This window comes from Rhipicephalus microplus, unplaced genomic scaffold (genome assembly GCF_043290135.1).
Source record: "Rhipicephalus microplus isolate Deutch F79 unplaced genomic scaffold, USDA_Rmic scaffold_640, whole genome shotgun sequence".
In the NCBI taxonomy this organism is placed as follows: domain Eukaryota; kingdom Metazoa; phylum Arthropoda; class Arachnida; order Ixodida; family Ixodidae; genus Rhipicephalus; species Rhipicephalus microplus.
This window is the reverse complement of record NW_027465198.1, coordinates 12547-32209: the sequence shown is the minus strand read 5'-3', so window position 1 is coordinate 32209 and position 19663 is coordinate 12547. Positions and strand designations below refer to the sequence as shown.

At 43.8% G+C, this 19663-nt stretch overlaps 1 protein-coding gene across 1 annotated transcript; it reads right to left on the bottom strand.

Moving 5' to 3' along the window:
* Nucleotides 1-1810: 1810 nt before the first annotated feature.
* LOC142795377 (inactive peptidyl-prolyl cis-trans isomerase FKBP6-like) lies at nucleotides 1811-18925 on the bottom strand (the record flags this gene model as incomplete). The annotated part of the gene is made up of 6 exons (XM_075886046.1): nucleotides 18226-18925; nucleotides 16048-16181; nucleotides 13189-13438; nucleotides 11542-11736; nucleotides 9266-9492; nucleotides 1811-2034 (listed from the first exon to the last, which is right to left on the bottom strand). Coding segments are annotated over exons 1-6 (1069 nt in total), but the record flags the coding sequence as incomplete, so codon positions are not given.
* Between the last annotated feature and the right edge of the window lie 738 nt (nucleotides 18926-19663).

Sequence of the window (19663 nt, the reverse complement as noted above, 5' to 3'; positions counted from 1 at the left end):
CCTTTCATTAGTACTATTTTCTTCCATTACAATGAAGTGCATGATTGTAATGCTTTTTTTTTTTGCAAGTAATTACAGAAATGCATGTGCGAATTTTGCCGTCAAGTTGAAAGTGACCAGTACTGTCCTGTAAATTATTGATGCAGTTCAGTATGCTCACAACAAAATAAAAAGCCTGTGGCGTTGTTCTGTAGGCTATACCGGTTTCATCGCAGGACATATCCACAGCAGCATCTCGCGGTAGCCACTGCAATGCCAGTGGCAGCAGCCTACGCACCTCACAAGAAGCCCAACGCTTTTGCCACTACACAGGCGTTGTAGTACACTATAGTTAAACTAGCAGACACTTATGATCTCTAGCAAAAGCTTGGCATTACTAGCATAGCTTAGCCATGTCCAACAGGAATCTCCCTAAGGGTTACAGCCTACTGTCACTGGTGTGAGCTAGGCACAATTTTTTCTTGTGCATTGGCACACCAGAGACAGGCTATTGTTGCATTTGCTTTATTTCAATACTCAACAATAGACCAAAGTTACAGCTTGAGACATTCATCACTAAGCAAGTTTTATTTTTATAGCATAATATAACAAAAGAAGAGTACAGCAAAAAAGACTAGGTCAACGAGAAGATGTCAGCAATTCACACAACGTCCTGATTATTTTATCATTAGGCTCAACTTTGTGCGAGCCTTAGCAGTGCACACTTATGCACTTTTTCAACATAAACAGAATACTTTTTCCCGATATCTCTTACCAAAGCTACCAAAAAAATGAAAACATAATTGAACTAAATCTAAAACGCTGCATAGTAGGACATTTGACTGACTAGTACATTCAGAGAGTCAAATGTGCACAGACTATTCTAACGAGCCTAAAATAACAGTGAACTTCTAAGTGACATTTTTTTAAACTGCAAATGCAATGAATAACTGTACACATTGTAATAATTACAACAAAAATAATTATTTATGCTGTAATTAATAATCACCAGTTCGAAACTGAAAAAGCAAATGGAGCTTAAGTGACTGAACCTTCTTGAGTGGCAGCTCCCACAAGCGCAAGCAACAGATTTCCCTCTAGTACGATATTGTAGAACTCCATAGGAAAGAATGCTTGTTAACTTGCAATGCATGTTGCTGGCACTTGTCTGTACCATTGCCAAAGCGTGAAGTGGAAGCAAGCGACACCATTGCAGGTGGGAACGTAGTCATGTGGTACTTGTCACATATTGCGGGCTTTCTTTACCAGTTGGAAAAAAATAAGCACACAATTTGTTCATTTCCGAAAATAGCAGTTAGAGGTCATTCAAACATGCCTACATGTGACATATTGATTAATGAGTAGTTCTCAGGTTAAAACAATACTAATTAACCAACCCTCATCAATGAACAAGTTTGTAGTAGTTACTCCGGGGTGCTGGGCAAAATATGCAATAGGTTTGATCAGCATAACACCAATCCTCTTCTCTCGCATTTTGCTGCATCACGACTCGACCATTACATTTCTTTTTTTTTTTTTTGAATGTCTAATCCAGTCGCCATACTTCAGCTGGAAACGATGAACCAGGGTTAAACTACTTTGCAGTAAAAGTAGATTCTCACACACAACTCATTTGAGGTTCTAATTCACGTCTTTTGTCACATCTGTTGTACCCTAACAGGGCTGAAGCAGATTAACATTAAAGTGAATTCGTCTTTATTCACTCAGTATTTCCACTGACATTATATATAACGCTTTCAACAAGTACGAGCGCTACTTAAAGGTGCAAATGCCTTGAGTCCATCTTCGAATTCATAACACGGAGACCAACTGCGACACAGTATCTCCACGTATTCCAGCTCCTCCGGGCTGAAGCCTTCAACAAACGGCAACTCAGTGCCCGACGGTGCAACAGCCAGTGCCTCGATCGCCTTGCGGATCAGGATACGAGGAACTGGCTCCAGAGACCGCTCGATGGCCAAGCGCTGACGCATCCTGCTCACCAGGCGCTCCTCGCTGGCACTGCCATCGGTCCCCAGTGCACGCATCATGTTGCTGCTCAAGAATGCAAGTCAACAACGCCATTACACACTGCGATACACATTGAATGTATGCATGCATATCTAACTGAGCTATTCATTCACACAAGGCGCCCTGGTATCAAAATTCGGACATGCCTTAGACTACAAATGCATAGGTGCATTGATTGTGGTTGCCACCTGTATGTGAAAAAGACGAACTAATAAATGGCAATTTGACACGATAGCGTTACAGAGCTCGCTTTGCCGAAGTTTTGGTTGATGCCAGCATCACTGGTTGTAAGAGACAAATATGCATTGTTCACAAGCTGAAATTCGAGACAGATGCAAATACTAAACGACAGACAAAAGGTTCACTCTGGGTGATAATCGAACTCGAGCCTCCTGCGTGGCAGGCAAGCAGATGTTCTACCACACGAAGGTATGCCAGAGCTTGAAACTGCTTCGCTTCATATAGGCACTGGGTGCGGGGCGAGTTTGGACTGGCGGCGCCTCTGTCGGTGTAACGGCGAACTACTAATGGCATGTAGGTCGCAAAACGGGTGCGTTCGCTTGCTGCAGGGGTGCGGCGTTGTATGTTACTTCAATTTCAGTGAGCTGCAGTTGCTTGCGTCGTGTGCTGCCGAAATCCACAAGAAGTGTACAATGAGTGAAAGGTACATCGTCTTATAATATTAAAGTCCACAAAGCACTGAAGAAAAAAAAAAGAATACGGGAGTGGGCATGCAAGAACTACAACGGAGGAACAACTGCAATCGTGCGAAGCATACAGTAAAGAAAGACGAGAAGGAATGGGAGATGTACACTCTCTTTTGTCAATATTACAAGGCAGTGTTAATGTGTAGACAGAATGGCAAAGTGTTAGGAAGGATTCATTTGATCCCACGCATTGCAGGTCGATCTTATGTGAAGCAGCCAGTGAGTCTATTCTGCATTTTTTTTAGCTTTGAGTCAAGTGTAACGAAGTGCATCAACATGTTTTTGTAAATGGAATAGTTGTGTGGATATAGTGGGCTTGCCAGCCAGGCTGATTCGATTGTTGTTTCAAGGTTAACTGATATGGTCTGGCATATTGTCAGGAAGAGAAGTCATTTTTATTGAAACGAAGTGCACGCTACGATGCAAGTCATATTTCGTGTGTGATGCGGTGAACATCGAACATAGCTGCTACATTCAACAGAGGTTGCTCCGGGGTCAACCAATGCCTGATAATAGCTTTCAAAGTCATAAAAGCACATATGTAATGTTAACCCGATGGTTATAAAGCACAGCCAAACATACTGCAACTGAAATTGGCATTAAGCCGACATGACATCTGTATCACAGCATTAGATGTACATAGGTAATGTTAATTACCTTGTAATACAATTAGAAAACCAGGACTGCAATCACTTTTGACGCTAGTTACACCGACATTTTCTTGCACATACATGTGCTATATGGTCTTTTTAAAAGAGGTTTTCAACACCTGACTAGGCTCTTTTGTAGAATGATTGATTGCCACTAAAATGCCTGGATGCGGTTCCTTCTGGTATCCTGATTTCTATGCTTTGCATACCTCAGGTCATCACGGCTGACCACGCATTTTTCTTGAAGCGCACCCATTCAAGCTACAATGTGTGATGCCACTTCTGGGTACATAAAAACTGTGAATCACCTGTGGTTCATTTAAGCATCCCGCGTTTGTGTATATGCCATCATGTTTGTCACAATCTCGTAACCACCTATGCATTGGTTAATACTAATTAGCTTGAGGGGGTGACAAGATCGCGTATATTGACTTCGGCATCTAGATAGATAGACAGATAGATAGACACAGAAATAGAAACACTCCAAGTGTCTTTGGTTCACTAAAAAGTGCTGCACGTCTTCAAGGGAAGTAGAAATGGTGCTATATCACATCGCAGCTTCTCTCGTTGAGCCTCATCTGCGGACGCACTTGCAACGCAATTGGCTTTCGTTGTTCCCTTTATATTCCGTGACTTCACGCATGTGGCCTGCTTCATGCAAGTAGCAACCTTTTCATGGAGTAGACACTCAAATATTTGTGTACCCACTGGTCAAGCCTTGAAAGCCGCAGCTAAATATAACTGGTATAGTCATGAGTGCATTTGAGCTATCAGGACTCTCGAGCAGCCTAGAACAGCAATGTTGGCATTTAAAAAGCAAATTTGTTTATTTTACAGTATTTTGCCAATCAGGCCCATCTTATTTGCAGTCCCAAAAGGGACGAGGCATCGTGGCCCTTCTGATCCGTTTCCGTATGTAAACAAATGCCTAAAAGCACAGCACCATGCCCAAAAGCTGAGTCGATGTTCGAACAGTGCTCCCCGGTGCGAAGACCTGAATGGGACACGTGTCATTTTATCTAGACGACTTGGCGACCACTGAACGTTGTCCCAACCACAAACAACTGTGCGAGAGACTCCCAAAAGCCCGACAGGCACCATTATTTGAAGACATGTTCGACAGTCGTACACTTTGCACAGTGTAAAAAAAAAAAAATGCTGTTGCTGCGTCTTTTCTTTGCCTTGGGCGATTGTTGAAAATGAAAAGCTGCTGCTACTATACGAATACGATGCGGAAAGTAGCAGAGCCTTCTCCGTGTCGTCTGCTTCACATGCCAGCGCTGTTCTTGCCAACACTCGCGGCGCTTTTCAGGAGGAGAGCAGCTGGCGACGTACGACGGCCGCCCGGTATCTATAGAGAATGCTAGAAGAATGTTATATAGTAGGTGAAGTTTCCTTGAATCATGTAATATTGCCTGGAAGAATAGTAGAATATCACTAATCGCTAAGCATGTGAACTGTGCAATGAGTGACCATGTGTTTAAACATAGCTGTGTAACAGGGCTATAGCCAGGAATATTTTAAAGGGGAGGGGGAGGGAGGGCACCTGATGAAGGTATTGAAAAACAGCTATTTTTTTAATTGATGACCTCGGTAAAACTCGCACCTCCATCTGAATTCTACGAAGAAACAGCCCGTCCCCGCCCCCCCCTGGCTACAGGCCTAGCTGTTGGACAAGAACTTGATATCTCAGAATCAGTGTCCAGATTTCAGTACTTATAGAGATAAGTATCGATGTTTCCCAAAATCTCTCCACATATGATAGGAAGAGCGTTGACTTACAGTGGAGAAAAAAAAAGCTAAAAAAACTCACTAGTAAGTATAGTATATGGCGAGCGGAAAGTCGGGGAGGCAAAGAAGATTTAATGAATAGCAGAAACGGGACAAAAGCCTATTTGGGGTAACTACCGGAAAGGCAAAGGCGAAATTGGAGGGGAGACATTTTTGCTTTTTAAAAAGGCGGTGAGTTGCCTTACAACAAATAGTTACAAAGCCAGACTCGCCAAAGAAAAAAAAATTTTCGTGCTACGGGAAAGCTATAGGGACAATGGAGCATTATCCAACTAAATTAAAATAAATATTGTACACCAAGGTACTTAAGGTACTTGTGCTGCAAGTTCAAGGCTACGATATTCGAGCAAATAGGCTGTGGGAAGTAGAGTGTAATTGTTGGTGATTGACATTTATGAACGACATTTGATTTGTTACAAGTGCATTCAGAGACATCAGCCATGACGAACACAAGCAGTGACTGCATCAAGGTCATCATCAAGAAAAAAGGTGGCCAATGTCAACAATAATATTCCAATTTATGACCCCCTCATCAGGCATGAATTGTCTAATTTTAGATTATACACATTTAGCCACATCATTAAGAAAAAGTCAAGGACCCAGTATGGTGCCCTGGGAAACTTCAGAAGCTACAGAATCACAAGAACAGTTAGAGACATTAGTGCTGGTGTATTGTTGTTTATTAGGGCAATTCTTCAAGTGTGTTGGTTTAATTATAAGCCTTTGATAAGGAATACAATCAAAGCTTTAGAGTAATCTAGAAACACCATGTTGACATGATGATGCCAAATGGATAATTGTAAGCTATAAACAAAGACACGCAAGTTAAAAACCGAAAACGACTATAAAAATGTTCAAATTAAGCAGAGTTAACATTAGCAAGTGAATGCTAAAGTGAAGAGATGTAGCACCACACACACAGGCGGAACTCACAGAAACCACCTCCGAACTTGTCATTCCGAATTAGGTGCCACTATATGTTTAATGCAGGTGGTTCCGTAAATCAGATTCATTAAACTCTAACAGCAAACAGAATTAATTGATCAATCAGTGATACACCAGAAACAAGTACTGACATGCCTTCATATGAACAGTATGCCTTAATGTCCAAATCAGTTTTTTGCATTTGCTTGAGCTTCTGTTGCCAATCCATGAACACAGTTTGCAGCCTGCCCAAGGGATACAGTGCAGCGGCCGAATTCTCATCTGCTGAGAAACGCCACTGTCTCGTTGATTTGCACCTCTGGTAAATTTGGTCTGGTTTCGCAATGTATTGTTACATGGAAGTAACAGCAGACAGTCTGAAGCCACAATTACAGCTCACAAACGTCAAGCTCTTCACTTCCAGTCTGAGGCGCATTTAAGGGTATGCACCACTTATGCCCTATTACCGTCGGCCAAAATCGTGCCACACAACTCCCGGCGCCATGGCGACCACTGAACGTTGTCCCAACCACAAACAACTGTGCGAGAGACTCCCAAAAGCCCGACAGGCACCATTATTTGAAGACATGTTCGACAGTCGTACACTTTGCACAGTGTAAAAAAAAAAAAATGCTGTTGCTGCGTCTTTTCTTTGCCTTGGGCGATTGTTGAAAATGAAAAGCTGCTGCTACTATACGAATACGATGCGGAAAGTAGCAGAGCCTTCTCCGTGTCGTCTGCTTCACATGCCAGCGCTGTTCTTGCCAACACTCGCGGCGCTTTTCAGGAGGAGAGCAGCTGGCGACGTACGACGGCCGCCCGGTATCTATAGAGAATGCTAGAAGAATGTTATATAGTAGGTGAAGTTTCCTTGAATCATGTAATATTGCCTGGAAGAATAGTAGAATATCACTAATCGCTAAGCATGTGAACTGTGCAATGAGTGACCATGTGTTTAAACATAGCTGTGTAACAGGGCTATAGCCAGGAATATTTTAAAGGGGAGGGGGAGGGAGGGCACCTGATGAAGGTATTGAAAAACAGCTATTTTTTTAATTGATGACCTCGGTAAAACTCGCACCTCCATCTGAATTCTACGAAGAAACAGCCCGTCCCCGCCCCCCCTGGCTACAGGCCTAGCTGTTGGACAAGAACTTGATATCTCAGAATCAGTGTCCAGATTTCAGTACTTATAGAGATAAGTATCGATGTTTCCCAAAATCTCTCCACATATGATAGGAAGAGCGTTGACTTACAGTGGAGAAAAAAAAAGCTAAAAAACTCACTAGTAAGTATAGTATATGGCGAGCGGAAAGTCGGGGAGGCAAAGAAGATTTAATGAATAGCAGAAACGGGACAAAAGCCTATTTGGGGTAACTACCGGAAAGGCAAAGGCGAAATTGGAGGGGAGACATTTTTGCTTTTTAAAAAGGCGGTGAGTTGCCTTACAACAAATAGTTACAAAGCCAGACTCGCCAAAGAAAAAAAAATTTTCGTGCTACGGGAAAGCTATAGGGACAATGGAGCATTATCCAACTAAATTAAAATAAATATTGTACACCAAGGTACTTAAGGTACTTGTGCTGCAAGTTCAAGGCTACGATATTCGAGCAAATAGGCTGTGGGAAGTAGAGTGTAATTGTTGGTGATTGACATTTATGAACGACATTTGATTTGTTACAAGTGCATTCAGAGACATCAGCCATGACGAACACAAGCAGTGACTGCATCAAGGTCATCATCAAGAAAAAAGGTGGCCAATGTCAACAATAATATTCCAATTTATGACCCCCTCATCAGGCATGAATTGTCTAATTTTAGATTATACACATTTAGCCACATCATTAAGAAAAAGTCAAGGACCCAGTATGGTGCCCTGGGAAACTTCAGAAGCTACAGAATCACAAGAACAGTTAGAGACATTAGTGCTGGTGTATTGTTGTTTATTAGGGCAATTCTTCAAGTGTGTTGGTTTAATTATAAGCCTTTGATAAGGAATACAATCAAAGCTTTAGAGTAATCTAGAAACACCATGTTGACATGATGATGCCAAATGGATAATTGTCAGCTATAAACAAAGACACGCAAGTTAAAAACCGAAAACGACTATAAAAATGTTCAAATTAAGCAGAGTTAACATTAGCAAGTGAATGCTAAAGTGAAGAGATGTAGCACCACACACACAGGCGGAACTCACAGAAACCACCTCCGAACTTGTCATTCCGAATTAGGTGCCACTATATGTTTAATGCAGGTGGTTCCGTAAATCAGATTCATTAAACTCTAACAGCAAACAGAATTAATTGATCAATCAGTGATACACCAGAAACAAGTACTGACATGCCTTCATATGAACAGTATGCCTTAATGTCCAAATCAGTTTTTTGCATTTGCTTGAGCTTCTGTTGCCAATCCATGAACACAGTTTGCAGCCTGCCCAAGGGATACAGTGCAGCGGCCGAATTCTCATCTGCTGAGAAACGCCACTGTCTCGTTGATTTGCACCTCTGGTAAATTTGGTCTGGTTTCGCAATGTATTGTTACATGGAAGTAACAGCAGACAGTCTGAAGCCACAATTACAGCTCACAAACGTCAAGCTCTTCACTTCCAGTCTGAGGCGCATTTAAGGGTATGCACCACTTATGCCCTATTACCGTCGGCCAAAATCGTGCCACACAACTCCCGGCGCCAAAAGCGCAGACGCGGCGTGCCTACGGTGCCACAGCAGGAGGAGTGTGGCAACGCTCGAGCCTTGAACAATAATGAACACAATAATATTGTGATCACTCTGGGATGACTTCTGCGAGGAGCAATGAAAAGTAGGGCAGCCCAGTTTGAATTAACCGTTGCAGATGCAGAGGTGTAAGAACTATAGGGAGTTTCCCCCAAAGAAATACACAAGGCTGTGTCGGGACCAGGACGGACATTCAAATCAACTGTAAGTTCATATTAATTAACTGTGTCCGAATCACCGAGCTTTTACCATATACATTTTTTTTTTTCATTTCTACAATGGGTGCCAATGCATGATTCTTCAAATAATCTAGCTCAGCAAAATTTTGACACCTAGATATGCAATTTATACTGCTTTTTCGCTGTGTCTGTATGATGATACCAATTAACATACATCGCAAGACAGGGCATGCAAGTGAACAGAAATCACAGGCTCGTGTTGAACGTACCGACAGAGCGCACTGATCTCCTGGTTTCGGTTGAAGAGGCTTTTGTTGAGAACACAGAGCTCACGGCCAATGGCCGACGAGTCGGGGACCAGCGCGTAGGCGCTCGCCCGCTGCAGCTCGGCTGCCTCCTCGAACTCGCCGAGCATGCGCAGCCCCACTGCACACCGGTAAAGTGCCTTGGCATAGTTGGGGTTCCGCTGCAGGGCTCTGCGTGCACAGGCCACTGCCTGCGTGATGACACACAACCAGCTGGTTCATCACTTGAAAGACTTAGTGCAAAGAGAACTACACTTTATTATGGTATTTTGCATTATCAACAATAAACTGCAGTTGGATGCGTGCATTAGCAGCTAGCGCTAGTCCTGTGCTTTCGCACTGTCCCTGTTCCTTTGTGCTACAGTTTATCATGCTTCTCGTAAATGCAGTTTAATGCATGCTAACAAGGACATCTGCACAGCTTTACAATGACCCAACAAAGTTGAGCTAACTGCACAGTATTTGTCACAAAAGAAAAGTAGGTGTGCTAACACAGACACAACATCTCAGTACAATACAAATGCCAACTGTTGACTGAAAAGGTGCACTTGTGAACAGCAGGAAAGTAATCACAGGAGCTTGTCTGAGCACGGGTAACGAAGCGAAAGTTTTCAGTTGTTTTCATCAAGGGAAAGGCCGACCCCTCAGGATTCTACGAAATGTGGCACAGTCAAACTTCATTACAACACAGCATTAGGACCATAAATTAGTTTTTTGTATCAGATATTCTTTGCAATGGCAGAGATAAAAACTCAGCATCAATAAACTGACAATCTCAATCGTGCGAGGCTCCTCGACGCAAAAACATATCATTCTAGGCTTCATAAATCAACTATAAATGAGGCCATCCTTACCCATCTCCTTGTGACATTTGATACATCAGTTCATATGATGGCACAATCAAATTCACTTGTTTTTTTTTTTTTTTACACGGAACTCATTAATTTTTTTCTCTGAATAATCCTGTTTCTTCAACTTTTTCAAACGATAAAAAAAAATTTTGTTCCGCTTTTTATGCGACATCTCAAACGTTGAGCTTTGCATGAACCAATTATTTCTTCGTTACACCTAATATAACAGTCACCCTCACATTTTCGGCTTTGTTAAAAAAAAGATTAAATATCTATTCAAGTGAAGTGTGGCCAACACAAGTGCATATTAAGTTCACTGAAGCCAATAATTTGCTAGATGAGTATGCATTGTATCAAACTTTCACTGTACATGGTACGTACAAGCGCACCTTTGAAATTTAATTGCAACATATTTTTAATAGCCGCTATAGCTTCCTACTGTGCCCTGACATGAGAGCTTCTAGACAGATGCTCGCATAAGATTTTGTTGAGTTTACACGGCTGCTTCACTTTGTGGCCCCATCGGTAAAGCACAAACGGCCATTCTGCATGTTTTTGTACTTCACGTCATCCCAGCTAGCCACACTGCTGCATGGAGCCACCATAATTAGACAGATGTGCCTGATGTCGTGCCAACATTGATTTCAGTAGGTACCCCACACAACAAGCGACTTTAATATCAAGATAATATATCTGATCGACACTTCCCGAGCTTCACACTTGCCGCGCTGTTTCTGCATACAGCACGTTTGAATATGAAAGTAAATCCAACTTGAAAAATTGCTGTTAGTATTTCTTAAGTGTAACCTGCACATCACCACTGACATATGCATGCCAGATTAACAGGTGGCACCCTTTACCTGTACACATGTTTTGTGTCTACTTTCTCTTCTGCCTCAGCGCGCTTTTCTGGTTGACTGTCGGCACTTGAGTTGTGCTCAGCTCTCCTCTAGCAACCGTGTTTGCATAGCCGCCTTTCAAGTGTGTTCTGAAATGCATGCATTGTTGGTTTCTTTCTCTCTCCGACACTCTTGTTCCCCTGTCCGTAATTATTGTAACAAGCTGGACGTAGTCTATTTAACTACCTAGTACTCGCCAGTATGCTCCAATGATCACAGAAAATTAGCAACGTTTATGCAAATTGCAGATTGCAGACATGTCCAGTCTTCTTCCTCCTCTTTTTTTCTTTTTTTAATGCAAAAATGCGTTGGTGCCAATTTATAAGATTTTTTGCAAAGATATAGCGTGATACGGAAGGTTTCACTTTTTGGTGCAATTTGGCACAGCCATCACCAGGCACACGACAGTGAAGGATGGAAACAGGAGGAGCACAGTTTCTGCTCTGCTTTCGTTTCTGCAAAACTTTCCAGCTTGAGATGAGAAACATACCAGTTTTGCGTTGCGCATGCGCAAGGCGCACTGTGCCTGGTTGGCATACAGCTTGACCAGCAGCTCATCCTTGCAGGTCATAGTCGTCTGCGTCCACTCCAGAGCTTTAGCGGCCTCTGCATAGCAGCGAGCTGCAGTTGCATAGTCAGCAGCCTCGTAGAAGCGGTTCCCGTTTCGGTGCTTGCGGCGGCACATCTGCACTCAAAAGGGGCAAACAGGCTGCCTCTCAAAAAAGTCTTCACTTGATTGACTGTTCAGCTATTATTAGTTTGTCATGCATATCCATCTCATTTATAACGAGGTGAAGGTGGTAGAGTGTCGGGTGCATTTTTCAAAGGTTGCAAGTGTGACCCCTGTAAGCAGCAAGTGATGTTTTGGTACACTTTTCTTTTTTTTTCATATTTAGATCACTTTCTATCAATGCCACCTACACTTTCCTTGGCATCTTTGTAGTTGGTTCTCATTAATATTGTGCCTACCAAAAAAAAAAAAAAACAAGCCTTTAAACTGACGCTTTTTTCCTCATTCATAGCGAGGGCAGACTTGATGCCTTCAGGTAGTAGGCGGGAGATTATTGGTCAGCTGCCAGTTTATAATACAGGCACATATGCTATAAAAGGAAAAGACGGCAACCACCCGTTTGTAGCTCGTTGTCACAAGAAAATTCGTACGGATTTCTCAGAAAGAAAAGCTCCTTGGTTGCCGAGAAATTCGTCCTGGTCCGGGATACGAACCCTAGATCAACGCCTTTCCGGGGCGGTCGCTCTCCCAAATGAGCTAACCAGGAAGCTAGCAATTGACAGGGCGAGGGCACTGACTGATGCTTCCCTTGTTTAAATGCACACATATTCTCGGTAATATTGTGTCAAACAAAGAAACTCGAGCCCTTAAATTTATACTTTTTGCCTCAAAATGAAGGTTGCTTGTTCATATTTACTTAAAGCATAAAGGCGGGCCCATTGGAACTTCGAACATGACTTTTCCAGAGATAAGCTTTAAAAAGCAAACATACAAGCCCTACTGTTCCCGAACAATCGACACCACAAACATGTACTACTGCTTACAGGTATGCAATGCTGTGCATGACTGTATTTCGCACTCTAGGTTTGTCATTGTGTTATATCATGTTGATTGAGTTAAAAATAGATGTGTCTTATACAGAGGTACATCTAAAATCATTTTTCCCAAGAAGGTCATGAAAAGTGAGGATACGTTTTACACACAAGAAAATACTGTAGAAGAAAATAGAAAGGATTGTGAAACCCCTTCTGTGTGGGTGTAGAGGGGTGCTAGCAGCTCTGATATATCCACTTTTGTAGGCTCGCACTTGCAAGCCTGCAGAAGTGAATGCACTAGAACCCTCTCACACAAAGGCCAGTGAATTGAATAGCTGCAAAAAAAAAAAAGTCTATTAAATTAAAGTCTATTAAATTCATCCTCAAAAGGCATGCGGATTTTAACATAACTTTACAGTATGCTTGATTAAGAAAATATATGTATTTCACCACTTTTTATTTTGATTACAAGTGAAGCACATCTGCATAATTTTCTTAAGTTCCTCCCCATCTCTTTCTGGAAAAATCATGATTGCCCAATAAGTGAACAAGCATGCTACACACATGGTGTGGTGCATGGCAATGACCTTACCTCATACACAATATCAAAGGAAAGCTGCCTGTAGTCTTCATGCTCCAAACAGTCCATGTCACCATCATACTCAACCTCAATGAAATTAAGCAGTGTTAACTCGTAGACCAGAGTGGCACGTGGTGGGATGCGAGGCTGGCAACCCATGTCCCCGAACCCGTATTTGGGCGACACTACCACACGACATTCTTCCCCTCGACGCATGCTCCGTACTGCCATTGCCAGACCGGGAATCGTCAGCTCGTCAAGACTGTGGTAGAAAGAAAGAGAGCATGGCATGTGACACCACCAACACAAGAGAACTCTTTTAGCCAAGCATCCATGAAGGCTATTATTTCCATCTTTGAGCCACCATTTCCATCACACGTTATACACACACGAAAAAAAAAACTACCACACATAACATAGACAGACTATGAAAACAATCCTTCACTGTCTCCTTGCGCTATTGAAGTCCTAACCTAACAGTCCCTCACCTTAGCATGGACACAAGGCTGGTCTCATCGAAGTTTGTTGCTATGTCTTGAGCTGAATCCCGTCTGCACAATGGACAAGGCGGCTACTTGAAGGGTAGGCACCACCATCGTAGCCTATTCTTATTGGTTTCTTTTTTTTGTTTGTTTCTAGCCCAGCGCTTGTGACACCTTCGTTGTCTGCTTCCAACCCTTGTAATGGCGCGCACTTTGAACCTTCACGCACGTCACTCATCACAAAAGCCCCCCTACATTGTGTTTTTTCATTTAAAAAAAACTGCTGACACGCGCGCAGTCTGTAAGTCGCTACACTGCAGTTGTGCACTTTTCTGTGTTTTTTGTCCTTTTTGCGCACTGATCGCAATGAGTATGTTCCAACTAGCCCAATTTGCTGCTTTACTTTCCTGCTATGATACCATTTAAGTGCACTATAAATGAGTGATATATCGCAGTCATAAGGGTGAGTTGGGCTAGTTGTTTGGGCTCATTTTGAAACAGCACAAAAGACAAAAGACACAGAAGAAGACTTTAATAGCGCATTTGGATCAGTGTTCACAAAAGAAACAGACATTTCATTTTACATGCCGACTTCCACTATCGAACTCTTGATGCCACCCATCACATTTTCCGTGTCTGGTATAATATCTATAATTAACAACCTAAAGCTGTCGTCCTCTGCGGGTGTAGACAATATTAACTCCAAATTCCTCAAAAACACTGTAGATGTCTGTGCCGAATATTTATGTTTATTGTTTTCGCAGTCACTTGTCACAGGCCAACTGCCCGACGATTGGAAAAAAGGGAAGGTCATTCCAGTCTTCAAAGCTGGTAACAAAAATTCGCCTCTAAATTATCGTCCCATCTCATTAACTTCAGTGCCTTGCAAAATCATGGAACACGTCATATTCACTCACATTATCAGTTTTCTTGACAAGGTTAATTTTTTTCATCCTGCACAACATGGCTTCCGAAAAGGGTTTTCATGCGAAACTCAACTAGCACTTTATGTTCATGACCTTCATTCCAATCTCGATAATAACCTTCAAACCGACGCCATATTTCTAGATTTCACCAAAGCATTTGATAAGGTACCTCACAAACGCCTGTTACTGAAACTCTCCCACTTAAACTTACATCCCGCAGTCTTAATCTGGATCCAAGAATTCTTACATAACCGTTCCCAATCTGTCCTTGTAAATGATCAGCTCTCCAACTTTATTCCAGTTACATCAGGTGTCCCTCAGGGTTCCGTCCTTGGCCCTTGTTATTTCTCATATATATTAATGACCTACCAACGAACTTAACTTGTAACATACGCATGTTTGCTGATGACTGCGTTTTGTACCACACAGTAACGAATGTATCTGATCAAATTAGCCTCCAAAGTGACATTAACCAAGTGCTGCGTTGGTGTGAACGGTGGCAAATGGAACTTAATCCTAACAAATGTAAACTTGTGTCGTTTCAGCGTCGCCATGACCTGCTCACCACTTCCTACGTAATCTCTAACACTCCTGTTCAACTTGTGCAATCCTACAAATACCTTGGCCTAACTTTGTGCAGTGACCTAACTTGGGCTGAGCACATCCGGACTATCATCGCAGCTGCTAATCGTACTCTCGGCTTCATAAAACGTCATCTGCGCAACACACCCCGCCATGTAAAATTATTAGCATATCAGTCCCTCGTAAGAAGCAAGCTTGAATATGCATCGTCAATTTGGAGCCCACAACACGCGTATCTCATTGCTGCACTCGAATCACTTCAAAACCGTGCTACTAGATTCATTCATTCCTCATATGCCTATAACATTAGCGTGTCATCTTTAAAAGAAGAAATTGGCCTGTCCCCTCTATCTTCCCGCCGCCGCATTGCCACCCTTTGCTTGTTTCATAAACTTTTTCACAGTCCACTTGCAATCGAACCTTACATTTCCCCCCCATTTCGCAGGTCATATCGCGTTGGCCATGTCTTTCAAGTTGCCCGTCAACGTTCCCGCACCGTTACTTTTGCTGCCTCATTTTTTCTTCGTGCAGCAAAAGACTGGAATGACCTACCCCACCATATTGCAGCAATCACCTGTCCATCAACATTTATGCATAGCGTCACAAGCCATTTTTCAAGCTAATTCATGGCTTTTTTTGTACGTTTTTTGTAACCCCACCCCTTATGTAATGTCCCCCTGGGGACCTTTAAGGTAATAAAATGAAATGAAATGAAATGAGACTCAATAATGAGAGCGCTGCACTCGTGTTGTTATGCCTTTTTCGAGTCTTTTGTGTTGTTTCAAAATATTGCAGTCACCTAATCCCTAGACAGGCAGTGGCTGTCACAAACATGTAGGCTACCATTACCATAATGATGTGCTTCATGGTACTGCACTTACCTGCACCGCTGTGGTTGGTTCCGCAACCAGGTTGAGTCGAATGGCTCACTTTCATTTCCACTGATGTAAGCATTGTAGTGTAGAATGACAACACAGTTTTCGGGTACCAATGGGCCTTTGCCTCTAAGAATCACCTGCACCAAGATCAAATACAGACAAAAGTATTTGTGACACAACGGCCAAACAGGTGCATACCGGCAACTGACCCACTGTCTAGAAAACAAGCCAGGCCTATGTAAAACCGGGCAGGTAACAACCCTGATTGCTACAGTATAAGAAATATTTATGATTTGAAGTGCATCAATATGTGAGAAGAACACTGCCAGAAAGTAGGGCCTAATGAAACTCAAAAATGAGAAGGAAGTGATCTTAAAATGCAAATAGCTTTTTTTGAAGATAGCTTAACTGCCTCTACAAATACCTGTGCCCCTTCCCCTCCACCCTCTTCCATGGGCTGGGTTCTTCTAGGGGAAAAGTGACAACCCCAGCAACAATTCAATGGGCTAAACTTGTTGAATTTACAGTGGACCAAGCACTCATGTCCTTCTTGTCTCTGAGTCGTCGTTCTGTTCTCGCGCTATAACTACCGTCTCGTTGGTGTGTTTGCACATATAACCTTAATTTCCTGGCTTTCCAGTTTTCGTTTACTCCTTCTCTCTCTTATGACCATATCTCTCGCTAAAACAATGCACACAAAAGATGACGACGACGGCTCTGGAACCGACACGTGGACTCGTCTTTGCCTTCCCTGGCACCACGTAACTCTCATCCTTCATAAAAAAAAGGGGAGGGATGAGAGGAAATGTGAAAATAGGGGATGGATAATTGAAATGAAGGCCTTTAATTTACACACCTCTCTTTTAGCACTCAATGGCTCTCTTCTCATCATCAGCCCCAGCAACAACAGAAACGCACGTGCTTCGCAATATGTTTTATAGCGTTATGGTACTTCACAAAACGATGATTCATGGCACAGTTGATTGATTGATATGTGGGGTTTAATGTCCCAAAACCACCATATAATTATGAGAGACGCCGTAGTGGAGGACTCCGGAAATTTCGACCACCTGGGGTTCTTTAACGTGCACCCAAATCTGAGCACACGGGCCTACATCATTTCCGCCTCCATCGGAAACGCAGCCGCCGCAGCTGGTATTCGAACCCGCAACCTGTGAGTCAGCAGCCGAGTACCTTAGCTACTAGACCACCTCGGCGGGGCTCATGGCACAGTTGGCGCTTCGAAACTGTACTTTATTAGGTCCACTACGCCAGCTTTCGTCGCGACTGCTGCACGTCTTCCACGCATGCCTATATTTTCTGTGTTTTTTTTTTTAGTCATTACTTTTGTTCAGTAGCACCGCGCGCGCAAATGCCTGTCAATGTCAACACGGACGCACTTTCGATCCCGGCACTGTTTGCGATGTCTAATGACGATTAGCATTTACTGAGCAAATCGATCGCGTGCAATCGGTCTAACAAGCGCCCGAGTTGACGAACGCTGATCGGCGTTCCTCTTTGTGTGGGCATGCAGTCGACAACGTACACAACTGCCGTTCATCGAGTAAATAAAGCTTGCCCAACCTGAGCAGTCGGTCGAGTTTGAGAAGCAGATGCTCGAGTTTTCATCACCGATATGCATTTGCGAATTCTGGTGGTGCACGGCGCAGTTGGTCCGGACACCGTGGTCCGGTTTGAGTGGCCGCCGACATTAGAACGCAAACTGGCGTTGATCGAGTAAATGCTTGTGAATCGCTCTTATTCGCGCAGCACGTAGAGCCAGAATACGATAAGAGTTACCTCATCGTCAAAGTAGCATGTCATGATAATTTAAAAGGCCATTTAAGTGCGCTTAAGTCGATTGATATGTGGGATTTAACGTCCCAAAACCACCATATGATTATGAGAGACGCCGTAGTGGAGGGCTCCGGAAATTTCGACCACCGGGGTTCTTTAACGTGCACCCAAATCTGAGTACACGGGCTTACAACATTTCCGCCTCCATCGGAAATGCAGCCGCCGCAGCTGGGATTTGAACCCGCGACCTGCGGGTCAGCAGCCGAGCGCCTTAGCCACTAGACCACCGCGGCGGGACAAGTGCGCTTAAGTCAACTAGGCGGGCAACGCTACTGGCGAACTGCTTCGCGCGAATAAGCGAAGCGCAACACATGCTATACCCACCTTTTTCTGCACGCCGCCGTCGTCGATCAAAGGCTCCATTGGTCTTGGAAAGGAAATTAAGCTACTATGCTGGCAGCAGCAAGTATTCAAGTACTTCAGACGGACGCCAAGTCAAGCGCACGACGTAAGCGCTCTCAAGTCGAGTGAGCGTCTGACAACTGCAGCAACTGCGCGCCGGTTTTTCTTCACGGCGATTGGTTCTTTCAAGCGTTGCCATTGGTGACGCGCAAATCCTCCGTATCATTTTTTGTTATTTTTTAATTGCGCTAGAAAGAAAAAGAAATGAAGAGAAAAGTGAACCGCGCAACTGTGTGCATCAAAGTGCAACACCTCAGCAGTGGTTCACAAACGAAGGGACGAGGGGGGGCATAAACGAGATAGGAAGAAAAGCAAAGATTGGGATACGGTTAGACAAATTCGTGGCTGTGTGCATCAAAGTGCAACACCTCAGCAGTGGTTCACAAACGAAGGGACGAGGGGGGGCATAAACGAGATAGGAAGAAAAGCAAAGATTGGGATACGGTTAGACAAATTCGTGGACGGGGCCCCGGTCGGCGAGCGGTCGTACAAGAGAGGACATCGCGCCATTTTTTGCCTTCGCTAGGCTGGTGCGGTTGCATGTGATTTTTGCTGCGCTGCGTGTGAGCCATGGTGCAAGCAATGAGCTAGGCTTAGTGAACACACCAATCTGGCCAGGTCTGGCGGCGCGCGCGCTCAGCGAGCGAGATCCCCCGATGCCGGCCGCGGGCGTTCATGCACTGCTGGCCCCAGAAGCATTTATCGTCAAGGGCGTAGCCAGAAACTTTTTTCAGGGAGGGGGTTCAACCACACATTGTGTGGGTTAATTCGTGCGTGCGTTCAGCACGAAACACAAAAGCTCTAAAAGGTGCCGTTATTAAATGCGAAGCATCTTATGGCGGGGGCTTTGTCTATCTCTCCTTCCCGTGGCGTCCACACCACAACTGCGCATGCGAATCCCCCTTTCCTCTTTTTTTATAATTAAATGTATATAAGGAGAGGTTGGTGCCAATGCGTGGCCCCGGCTACTCCTCTTGCACAAAAGTTTTTCTTCTACGCTTTTTCCTCTCTCTCTAGAGTCGGCGGCGAAGGCAACGAAACACTTCCTCAGTAGTGCGGCATCCACCCCCCCCCCCTGCACATGCGCATCCCCCCTCTCTCTGCTCTCCTACACTCCCCTCTCTTCCGAGTCGGCGTCGAAGGCAACGAAACGCTTCCTCAGTACCCACGATCATTTCGCAGCCACTGATTGTCAGTTTGGAGGCGTTACAGGTTTCAGAGGGTCAAGCACATGTGCTTTTCTTGGTTAGCACGGGATCACATTTCACATCTGGTGTGTGCACTGAGGAACCGACTGTTTAGCAGTGCTATAGTCATGGTCACCCGCAGTGCTCACGGCAATGGTCACCAGCATCAAGCG